The sequence below is a fragment of the Bactrocera tryoni genome, unplaced genomic scaffold, assembly GCF_016617805.1.
Source record: "Bactrocera tryoni isolate S06 unplaced genomic scaffold, CSIRO_BtryS06_freeze2 scaffold_7, whole genome shotgun sequence".
NCBI classification, from domain to species: Eukaryota; Metazoa; Arthropoda; class Insecta; order Diptera; family Tephritidae; genus Bactrocera; species Bactrocera tryoni.
Window position 1 is genome coordinate 14,567,758 of NW_024396366.1, and position 12,354 is coordinate 14,580,111.

General features: G+C 37.4%; 1 protein-coding gene across 1 annotated transcript; it reads left to right on the top strand.

Moving 5' to 3' along the window:
• The first annotated feature begins 325 nt into the window (after nt 1–325).
• Nucleotides 326–975, top strand: LOC120781796 (vegetative cell wall protein gp1-like). The gene is made up of 2 exons (XM_040114018.1): nt 326–441; nt 523–975. The coding sequence occupies exons 1-2, from the start codon at nt 355–357 to the stop codon at nt 973–975; spliced, it is 540 nt and encodes a 179-aa protein (XP_039969952.1). The 5' UTR covers nt 326–354.
• Nucleotides 976–12,354: the final 11,379 nt, after the last annotated feature.

Here is a 12,354-nt window from a genome sequence, read left to right on the forward strand (position 1 = left end):
CTTGCTCAAACCTCATAAGAAAAAAGCTTAAAAAAGTCACCACGTGAGGTAAAGAGCCTTTTGCTGTCAACCAGCTCTTTTAATAAAAATAAACAAACAAAAATGGATAATCAGCATATGTAAGTAATTTTGCAAATTTTAAATAAACATACATATATATATAATAATATCATATATTCCTAGGAGTACAAAAACGGAAAGGACAACTCAGGAGCAGCTGCAACATTATATAATCTTTTGTAAGCAGTATCCTGAGTTGCAACGGGGGAAGCTAACTCCGACCAACCCTCAAGGGCTGCAAATATTTTGGTCGGCACATGCAGAAGCGGCTGGAGAGGCTCTCCGATAAATGGAATGACCGAATTCGAGGAGCAAGCAACTTCAACTTTTGGGGCAGCAGCCGTGGATAGATTGCCGAGTGTTGCGACTTTGGGTCACCAGGTAATATTTTAATTTAATATTTGTCGGACTATATGTTTTATTATTACATGAGGCAATAATTGGTCCGTTTTATACTCACAGGTTTTGCCGTTGTATTTAAATACAGCGCAAGCTCCAGCTTCCTCGCCACCACCAACAGTCACATCGCCTGCTCCAGCGCCCTCACCAACAGTCCCATCTCCTGCTCCAGCACCCTCACCAACAGTCGCTTCGCCTGCTCCAGCATTTCCTGTTCTTTCTCTAAATTTTTCTTCCCAACCTTCACCTCCAGATTCCTTATCTCCTCCCATCTTATCTTCTCCTATGCCATCGCCTTCCTACATCCCTTCTGAAAAATTGACTGCAGCGAAAGTGCTTGGAGCAGTGCTAAAAAAAATGGAGGATCGAGAAAAGCGAGAGGAGGAGGCCATTGCTCTACAAAGGAAAATTGTAGAGCAAAATGTGCAGATGACAGGGGTGCTGAACCAAATGGCACAAGCACTAACCTCTCTGTCAGAGGTTATGTCTAAATTATCTGAAAAATTAAATAAGTAATAATAAAAATGTAAAAAAATAAAAAAAAAATTAAATAAAATAAAATGAATTATTTAAACATATGTAGATGTCTTTTTATTCATTCTTAGAAGAAGTAAAATGTACAGAGACAGTAAGTAACTTACATATATGTATATACTTATATTTATAGTACATAACGCCACTGGAAATATATACATACATATGTAAGTATATTATAAAGACATGATGTAACGTTCTCTTACTCTAGCACCCTCCCTAAAATTGAGGTTTTCGAAAACAATTTCGGTGTCTTGCGATTCTTCTAAAACTTCTTCGAAGCCAAGGTCTGCAGCCACACCATGCTTCAGTAAAATGTTGTGAAGAATCAAAGCCGCTTTTTCAGGGCTGTAATGAAGAATGCGGTGTTTTGAGAGGCACCGGAATCGTGACTTCAAAACACCAAAGGCTCTCTCAATGGTATTACGTGCTTTGGCGTGCAACTTATTGTAACGCACTTCCCTTGCATTTGAAGGTTCAGCGACTGGCCTTAACAGCCATGGCTCCAATGGATATCCCTGGTCACCTAACAACCACGAACACTTTGCATATTATAGGTACTTGTGAGGTGCATACGTGTTGGGGATGTGGTCCAAATACCAGAATCATGGCAAGACCCGGGATATCTCGCGTTGACAGCAGTGAACAGAAGTCGAAGATCACAAACCTGCCAAAAATGCAAATATATACATATGTATTAATAGAAGGATTGGTAAGTAGTTTGTATAGTATAGAACATTACGTACTGCTTCTACATTAAGGCTGTAAAATCCTTTCCGGTTCATGAAAAGTGAGAGAGGAGTAGTGGCGTCTGTGCTTGAGGGTGAAACAATCCCAATATGGGTACAATCGATTGCGCCGATTGTGCCCTTGATCCCAAATTTCGTGTAAAATCTTTAAGAAAAAATTTATTTATTTATTTATATTTATTTTTATTAATTTATTTTACCCCTCCTTTGTATCTGAAACATCCTGCGCGCTTGAAGGGAAATAAATTTCACTGCCCTTAACATCCACAATTAATTTCGAAATAAAGTGCAGAGCTCTAGACACAGAGGACTGGCTCATAGAGAGCATATAAGTATTACCAACGCATTTTTGGTAAGAGCCATGCCCGTAAAAATACAAACACGCCAGGAAACGCAGATCAAAAGATATACTCAATTTCTGCACATCATGCGGCACCAATTCACCTATAAGTACTTTACATAGCGATTTTGGGAATCGAAATGTATTTATAAATATTGTGTCTTGCATAGTAAAAGGATCGCTTTTGTCTCGTAAACCCTTCAAAATTTTCCTCCTACCCCCTGATTCCTTCTCCTCAGGAATTGCCGCATACACATAGAACAGTTCCTCCATGCTAGTTATAACACTCAAATATTTTTTAAAAAATTACAAATATTGAGGTAAATTTGTATTATGATGGCTGCTTTCACACGTCACAAATATTTGTGATAATAGTGAGCATTTGAGCTTTTGAATTTTCGCCTGCATAAGGTAACCCTCACTATAGTGAGAAACATCACTATAGTGAGTGTGGTGATTTTTGTGAGGGCATGAGAATAGGGCTGTATGTTCCGACTACTAACTGGTCACAATTTGAGACTTTACTTCCAGATGTCTCAAATAGTGTTTAAATAATGACTAGAGACTGCTTACTGAATTGAGGTAAACATTATCAGCACAACTTCACGGCAGCAGTCTTGCTGTTATCGCTAAATTGAAACTGTTTCTAAATTTGACGACGATAATTGACAGCTGTAGTGTTGCTATTAATAAATTGTTAAATTAAGAAGAAAAAATATATTAATATATAAATAAAATAACACTTTTAACAAATTTTATGTATTTATTTTTTATTTACTTATTTACAAAAAATTTCGCTTTGAACAAAGCATTCCTGCAAGTATTTCAGTCAAGTGAACAGTTAGTATGGCAACAACGAATATGTGTACATAAGGTGCTCGATATGTCACTGCCGTCTTTTGCAGTTTTTCTTTATTTTTATAAAAATCGGAACACAATTTCATTAATTTAAATATTTCGTCAAGTTAGAGCAGCGAACAACAAAAATCACTTTAAGGAACTAACTATGATGACCTAATGGGCTAAACCGCTTGATCCCACCTTATGCTTTTTGAATTGTATTGAATCTTATACCTTTGCAGCTTTTTGCAAAATTTTCGAGACAGAAAAGAATGGCATTGAAAGTACTCGTTTCGTTTCCTTATAGCTGGATCAGCGAAAAACGTAAACCCCGTGGCCCGTGTCAGCTGATAGGACCTATCTTATGGGAGCGCAATGTAAATGATCAGGCAATAACGCTTCTACCTTCCGCTTTGCCGTAGGATACCGTAGCATTTGGATTTTTACTGTAGAAACGTTTCAGCTGATTGCTCTCTCACAACGCGGGATTGCCTGTCTCGATATACTGTAGTAATTATAAAAATTGTCTTCAATATGTTTGATACAGTCGGTACAAATAATGTTAGTTTTTTCCATTGTTATTTTGAAATTGTTGTCAAATATGTACAGCAACTGCACTACGCAGCAAAAAAATAAACAAACTTGGGATAGAATTAAATTGTTTGGAAAATAGTATTGATGAATAATTATTTTGGAGGATGTAGTCAAGTGTAAAAGTTCACGCTAGTGAGGAAAGTCCTCTGATTGCCATTCACTTGGAAGTGGCCACAAGCGATTTTTTTATATTATACATATATGGCTCAAGAAGCTCACGACTTCCGGTCTTAAACAAAATTTCCTCTAGATAGCCAAAGATCCGTTTGAAGGCGAGCTAAAATAAGATGGTGAACCATCCCTCCTTATGGTTGTGCGTTGGGTTTGGGACCCGCCACGTAAAAAACGCCCTCAATAAATGAAAAACCTCAGAAGAGAAACCCTCTTTTGGTGACGACCATAGCAAACGTAATAAATGATTTAAGAGCATGCACCTGGGATGTCCGGTTGTTTGATTGGGAATGTGCCGCTGCCCAGCTGGTAGATGTCCTCGTCACAAAAGCTGACAACACCGCAGTCCAAGAAGTGCCATGGACGAGAAGGACTGAGGCAGGTAAGTTCTTGTGGCATTTACTACAGTGGTCATATAAAGGAGCGCAAATGCGGTGTGGGATTCGTGGTGGGAGAGACTCTGCCCCCAAGTTCCGGCGAAGCTCTTTAACATGTAACGGATTTATGCCCACGCCCTGACGGAAGAGAAGGACGGCCAAAGATGCTTTCTATGAGCGCTTGGAGCGCACCTATGGGGGCAACCCCTGCCAAGATGTCAAATTCGCGCTTGGTGACTTTAACGCCAGGGTAGACGAAAAAGGTATCTTTGGCACAACGGTCGGTAAATTCAGCCTCCATGATGAAACATCCCTAAATGGGTTGAGGCTGATCGACTTCGCCGGGGCTCGAAATATGGTTATCTTTATAAATAGATTCCAATACAGAAAGTTCGCCAATCTACCTGGCTGTCTCCGGATCGAAAAGCCACCAACCAGATCGATCATGTTGTGATAGACGGAAGATACGTATCCAGCAGTTTAGACATGCGTACGTTCCTCGGTCCTCACATCAACTCGGATCACAATCTTGTTGCACCCTCCTTTGCGCAGCAAAAAACATACATCAACAAACACAAGAAAGGTTCGAAGTCAAAAAGCTGCAATCTTAACAGACAGCCGTATGATTTCCTACTCGACTTTCACTCTTGCTCTCTGAGATCACTCATCAGCAACTCTGTGTAAGGGATCTGTTGGACGGCATTTCAAGCTTCTTACGTAAATCTGCAAACGAAACCATTTGTTTTTGGGAAAAAGCAAAATAACAGCTGGTACGATGAGGAGTGCTGTGTCGCAGTCAAGGCCGACAGGGGTCCCCAGAAGTAATCTGGTAACTAATGCCCAGAGCATACTAAAAATATTGAGGAAACACTTCTCCAGCCTGCTGAATGGCAGGCAGCATAACGTCAGAAGAAGGCGAACCCGATTCCCCAATTGATGACGATGGAGCAGTGAAAAATCAACAACTGACCAGAAATTCATCATGCGCCAAAGCTTGGAAAAGACCCATGAAATAAGGACAGACACAGACCACTTCTTCGTCGTTTTTAAAGCTGCTTTTGACAGCATGAAAAGGAGCCTTTATACCGCAATGACTGATTTTGGTATCACCACAAAACTATTGCGGCTGCGTAAATTGACGTTGAGCAATACCAAAAGCTCCATCAGGATCGGGAAGGACCTTTCCGAGCCGTTCAATATTACACGAATAAAATGACAGGAATAATTGAAGGCTAAGAATTACGAATGTGAATGAAATTATGTAGGTTTATATACTGACTGTCGCGTCAAGCGACTTATCTTCAAAGCTAAAACGAAAAAACTTTGAGTTAAAATTAAATAAATTTTCTAAATATTATATTTGAATTATAAAGTTTTATTTTTATTGCGTAAAGATACTTACCTTAATAATTTTAAACATACTCACCTTAATCTATTACTATAAGTTAATAAAATGAATCATACTCACCTCTTTTTGTACAAATATGCATACTTACATTCCAACTGTTTTATCCCTTTAACTTAAGTTTTAGGATAAATGAAATATGAGCTGGAATAAAGAATTTAATTGTAATTAGTCCGCAATCGAATTCGCACGCATATCTCTTTTTTCCTTATAAATTTCGTTGCAGTTATCGGTACAGGCAATTGTTAATTTCTAAGTGAAATATCAAAAAAAAAAAAAATTAAATAAGTAAAATCACGCATCCCAAACAATTTTCTTTTTCAAAAACGCCTGAGAATTTTCAATAGCTACTTCATTACATTTCTATACATACATATATTAAATGTCCCAACAGTATTCTCAAATATTTGGTGAAAGCTTCATACAAAATATAAAATACTATATTCGTGTTGAGGAATCAAAGTAAGTAGTTCTGACGGGTAAATTTTAGAATAGCATCCCCCGATTTCATTGTTAAAATGCGTATGTACGGATAGAGGAGGTCCTGGAGATAGTTGGCCCTGGCTTATGTTTTGTTTTAGATATTTGCAATTAAAGTTGCAAATTTAACTATTTCAAATGCGTGTTTCTCCGATTTATAATAAATCTTACACTTATATTTTAAACTTTTAATCCACGAACACTTCACTAAATCATTTCTACTTATTTATTTTATAATTAATAGTGCAAAAATAACTTTTATTGAATATTTAACTTTTTTCAATTTCATTCGATCACACAATAACAAAAGGGTTGCAAACTAATTAATAATCAATGTTACCTTATGTACATATTTTCCAAATGAACCAAAAGAAATAAAGAAAACATATAATACCCCAATGGCAGAAAAAAAACATTATTAGTTTTTCCCATAGACCTCCTTTCTGTGTTGGTAGTCTTCGGATGCTCTTCATAAAAATAACCCTGGTCGATTCAACACTGGGGTGATTCAAGTTTTTTTCACGTAAAACTCATTTTTTGCGTGGATGGCCTTCGGCCGCGCTTCAAAAAAATAACTCTGGTTGGACCAACACCTAGCCGTCTTCAGTACCATCGCGTTGAACTCATTTTTGTGTTAGAGGCCTTCGGCCGTGCTTCAAAAAAACTAACCTTGATCGGACTAACACCTGGGCGTCTTCAGTTCTTTCGCGCTTCTCCTTTTCGGATTGGCGGCCCTCGCCGCGCTTCAAAAAAAATTATTCTGGTCCGACCAACACCAGTACTTTCGTGTTGAACTCCTTTTTGTGTTATGAAGGCCTTCACCCGCGTTTCAAAAAAATAACCCTGGCCAATCCTACACCGGGATTTATCAAGATTATGAAAATTCTGAAAGATTTTACCTTAATCATCAAACAATAGTGAATTTTATATTGACGGTATAATCTTTCCTTTTTTACTTATTTTTATTCCATTCCAAAATATGGTAACAACAAACAAATGTGTCGAACCGAATTAGAAGTGTTAGTGGATATAAAAGTTAAAAAGATTAGTGTAAAATTCCTTGTAAATCGGAGAAACTCCCATTTTAAATAGTTGAATTTTCGAACTTTAAATGCAAATATGTATCTCAAAAACAATAATTCTGCGGCAACTATATATATATATACATATATATATATTTTTATTTTTTTTTTGATCTAGAGGACCTCCTTTACCCGTACATACCCATTTTAACCTCGAAATCGTGGGATGCCATTCTAAATCCCAGCTGTTTTGACCGACATCGTTTGTTCCGATGAGTTTTCATTGAGAATTCACAAATTTATTTGTTTAACGGATATAGCGAGTTCAGTTAAAAAAATATCTAATCCTACTAGATATAAAGGGAACCTTGGGATACCGATTAAATCGTGTTGAAGATAAGTTGGTATGGATTTCTACTATTTCTATGTGAAATATAATACAACTATCAAATGAATTTAGGGATGATAAAATATGTCTTCCTTCTAATATCGACTAAACTAGAGTAGGCACCGATTAGATTGAGTGGCTTTCAAGTAGTTTTCAGCGAAAGTTGCGGTCAAATCGTTCCATTCGTGCACGGATCGGCAAAAATACGAAAGAAAATTACGTGATACGTCAATCGTATGCGGTGATTGGCATTATGACATACGATAGCAAACGGATCGTAATGGATTTTCAATTCACAATAGTTTTTGAATTCCACATTACTTTGGATCGTAGTTTTAGGTCACAATAGATATGGAACTGTCAAAAGTGTTGCGAAATTTTCAATAAACTAACAAAAGCTAATTAAATATCAAAATGGATCCAACTTTGGTTTTTATTTGAGCTCTAGTGAAAGTGATGGGGATAAAAAAATAGTGCGGAGATAGCTAAAAGATAACAATAGCGTAGGTATAAAAAAAAAAAATTATGAATCCTCATTAACAAAATTTTCTTTGTAGATGTATCGTTGAACAAAGCATTGGAATCTTAAAAAGACGGTGCAGAGTTTTAGGATATGCCAAGAGAGGAAGGTATCACCCCACAAAAGTGGAAAATTTGTCAACGTTTGTGAGGCATTACATAACATCTGCATAAAATTTACAATAAGTTACAACCCTCAAAATTGCGATTATTATCACACACAATAAATGGACACCGGGGTAGCAAACCGCCTCACCGCAATCGACCAAATGATAAGAGACCAAATAAAGTATTCTTTAATAAATTTAATTCAAAAATGTATATGTCCTTTACCTGGTAAATAATTTAACTTTTAATTTCAACTAAAATACAAAAGATTTTTTCATATAAATAATTTTTTTTTTAATTGTTATTGAGATATTCCATACAATGTTTTTTTTATTTAAGTGCTTTATTACTAAAAATTATAGAGAAACATAAAATTTAAAAAAATTTGTCTGTTAAGATTGGTGGTTTACGTTCGAATGACGATTCGAACGAATGGATATGTACGTTCTTTACTCGTTCACGTATGCCATCATGCCAGCAGAGAACGTTTATCATAGAGAAGGTTCACGTTTTAGATATCGTAACTTTTCGCAGAGGTACTCGGCAGAGATAAGGGAGTTTCACCTCAGACAAATTTTAAGCGTGTTTCACCAGAGTTTTGCAGCAGGGAACTCGAAAATAGCAGAATTGAGCATTTTCGGTGTTAAATGAGAAATATTAATTTGTCAAAAAAGTCTTGCGGTATTTTCGCTAGATGGCGCTGAAAGCGCGTAGTTCTAGTTTTATTCGTAGCATCGGGTCACGCTATACCTTTATGGAAAGCTCATTTCACGCGCTAACACGTGTTTGATTGATTGCCGTTTCTTTTAAGTCGTTCGTGAGTTATAGCGTCGCAAACATGGAGCAAAATAAAGAGAAAATACGGCATATTTTACAGTATTACTACGATAAAGGCAAAAATGCATCTCAAGCCGCCAATAAAATTTGTGCAGTTTATGGAGCCGATACAGTTTCCATTTCCACCGCACAACGATGGTTTTAACGTTTTCGTTCTGGTGTAGAGGTGGTCGAAGATGCGCCACGCTCCGGAAGGCCTGTCGTCGAAAATTGCGATAAAATCGCTGAATTGGTCGAATGAGATCGGCATAGTAGCAGCCGTAGCATCGGTCAAGAGCTGGGCATGAGTCCTCAAAAATTCATTTCAATTTCAATAAAAAAAAAATCAATAAAAATACCGCAAGACTTTTTTGACAACCTATTATATGCTAATTTCAATGTAAAGGAATGTACGCCTACAGATTCGTTTATCTTCTATGCGCAACCGACTCGGCATATAATTTATAGATGCCCGGTATATATTTGGTATCAAAGCATATACTTAGTATATAAGTATGTATGTAAGTATATTAAAATTTGCCTACATATGTATTTCATGATGATTCCATAAAATCATTAAAAATATAGTAAATTTTGTATTATTACCTAAATAATTAATATAAGTTTAAGGTAATTAGTTTTAAATTTATACATTTACATTAAAAGTTTTGATATTATCTTAAAATATCTAGCGGTCGCACATGTTCTCGTATATAATTATGTGTGCATGTAAATAAATATCACAGACCATACGCATAATGTTTGTAAATTTGTCTACATGCAACATATGTATGTTTGAAAATATGTACACTCAATGCTTCATACGAAATTTCCGTTGACACGCACAACCAATGGCAAAACTCACGTTTGTCAAAGAGTCAAAGTGTCGACGGACCGACGCGTCGACAAAGCGTCACAACATTGTATTGTTGGTAGAAAAAATTGTTGTGCCGAAAAAAAAGCGAACGATCGCCGATTGTCACCGCTTCCCTTGCCGCTCTAACATCTTTACCCACAAACTAGCGTAAATATGTATGTAAATGGATGAGCTTGCATACAAATCGACGCAGATTTTTGCAAGCCGCCTAAAAATATTTTTTACATTCCTTGACAAATACATTTAATCCCAGTTATGTGCCATAATCAAAGATACAGATTTTTGTGGTTTGTTAAAAATAAAAATATAATATGGCACATAAGCGAGTGCGGATACTTAAGCGTATGTATTTCAAAAAACAAACCTTGAGATGCAGCAAGATATAGGCAGTTAAGAGAGATGATTTTCATTTAAGCTGAGTACTACTTAACCGGGATCCACTATACACATAAATCAGAGGAATATTGAACATTTTCTTTGACACATTTCTCGACTTGAATATCGACAAATAAACTATGTTGTTAATTTTATTCTAATATATTTGACTACTTACATATATTTGCGGGGTTGTCACTTTTTCCTTTTCATACAAATATCAGAAATTGTTCATTTTAGGATTTTTAGCTTTTGCCATCGTCGCGAAAAGACGCTTGTAGGCAAAGGTATGCTCGGGGAGAAGGTGTTTCTTCTTCTTCTTCTTCTTCTTAATTGGCGTAGACACCGCTTACGCGATTATAGCCGAGTTAACAACAGCGCGCCAGTCGTTTCTTCTTTTTGCTACGTGGCGCCAATTGGACATTCCTTCTCCACTTGGTCCTTCCAACGGAGTGGAGGTCTTCCTCTTCCCTTGCTTCCCCGGCGGGTACAGCGTCGAATACTTTCAGAGCTGGAGTGTTTTCGTCAATTCGTCTTTTATGTCAATGTCGTCGTATATCTCGTACAGCTCATCGTTCCATCGAATGCGATATTCGCCGTGGCCAATGCGCAAAGAACCATAAATCTTTCGCAGAACTTTTCTCTCGAAAACTCGCAACGTCGACTCATCAGTTGTTGACATCGTCCAAGCCTCTGCACCATATAGCAGGACGGGAATTATGAGTGACTTTTGGAGTTTGGTTTTTGTTTGTCGAGAGAGGACCTTTCTTCTCAATTGCCTACTCAGTCCGAAGTAGCACCTGTTGGCAAGAGTTATTCTGCGTTGGATTTCTAGGCTGACATTGTTGGTGGTGTTTACGCTGGGTCCAAGATAGACGAAATTATCTACAACTTCAAAATTATGACTGTCAACAGTGACGTGAGAGCTAAGTCGCGAGTGCGACGACTGTTTGTTTGATGTCAGGAGATATTTGGTTTTGCCCTCGTTCACTGCCAGACCCATTTTCTGTGCTTCCTTGTCCAGCCTGGAGAAAGCAGAACTAACTATCAATATCATCGGCATACGCCAGGAGTTGTACACTCTTATAGAAGATGGTACCTTCTCTATTTAGTTCTGCGGCTCGAACTATTTTCTCCAGAAGCAGGTTGAAAAGTCGCACGATAGGGAATCGCCTTGTCTGAAACAAGGTGTTTGCTTTTGTGAATGAAGCGAGTTTGCCTGTTGAAAGTGCGCTTGCGTTCATGAATGAAAAAGTTGTTTTTGTGTATTTTTCTACAAATTTCGGCTTCGACTATTTGGCTGCCATGCCTATTGACTTGTGACGCTGCTGATGCTACTTGAAACGATTGCTGTTTTGTAGAACAATATTTGTAATTTTTTTGCGGATGACATATCTACTTGTGGACGCATATATCCCTCATCGAGACCCTCGGGTTTGGCCAGGCATATTTTGTTTTTAAATGTTATTTAAATATATTTAGAGTGTAGTAAACGACTTGCGACCAATGGTGCTTGGCTAGACCCCATATATTTTGTATGAAAATATATGAACATTGGTATGTTTCTATCACTTCGCACGGTTGATTTATCTGTTTTCATGTTCGTTACATGTCCAAATTGGTTTGTATGTTTATCTAGGTCAAATACTTTAGCCGCTAGAGCGTTTTAAAGGTTAAGAAAAATGTATTTTTTCTCAAAATGTTACATTTTTTGTGAACGCTATTGCCACGCCACTGGTAGGGATAAAAGGAAGGTTGAGGGCTTTCCTGAAAGCCCCAGGGGTGATCTAACTCGCAAAATGGTTTTGATCCCCCCGGCCCATGCCCCCCAACTGTAGTGAAACAAAAGGGGGGACATGGTGAAAACCCATTTTCGCCTATTTCTACGCCCCCGGTGGGGCCTTGGGGGCGAATTATACATTTCCTGAAAGCTCTTTAAATTACCTAACTGGTGCAATTTATTTGACCCACCTAGGTCAAATACTTTACTTTACTAGAGCGTTTTAAAAAAGAAAAAGTTAAGAAAAAATGTAATTTTTCTCAAAATATTACATTTTTTGTGAACGCTATTGCCACGCCAAGCGTGAACAAGGCAGTTAATTTGATTTCAACCAGATCGAGAGGTAAGAAATTTCAAAAATGTATCCATATTGTACATATATGAGCGTAAATACAACACGTATTTCCATACAAATGTATGTAAAAACCACTTGGCCTGGACCTGGACGAGATAACCACCCCCCTCCAAAAGGAGTGCGGTCTTTAGAATATAGGGCCAGCAAATATCAAAGATATGCGGA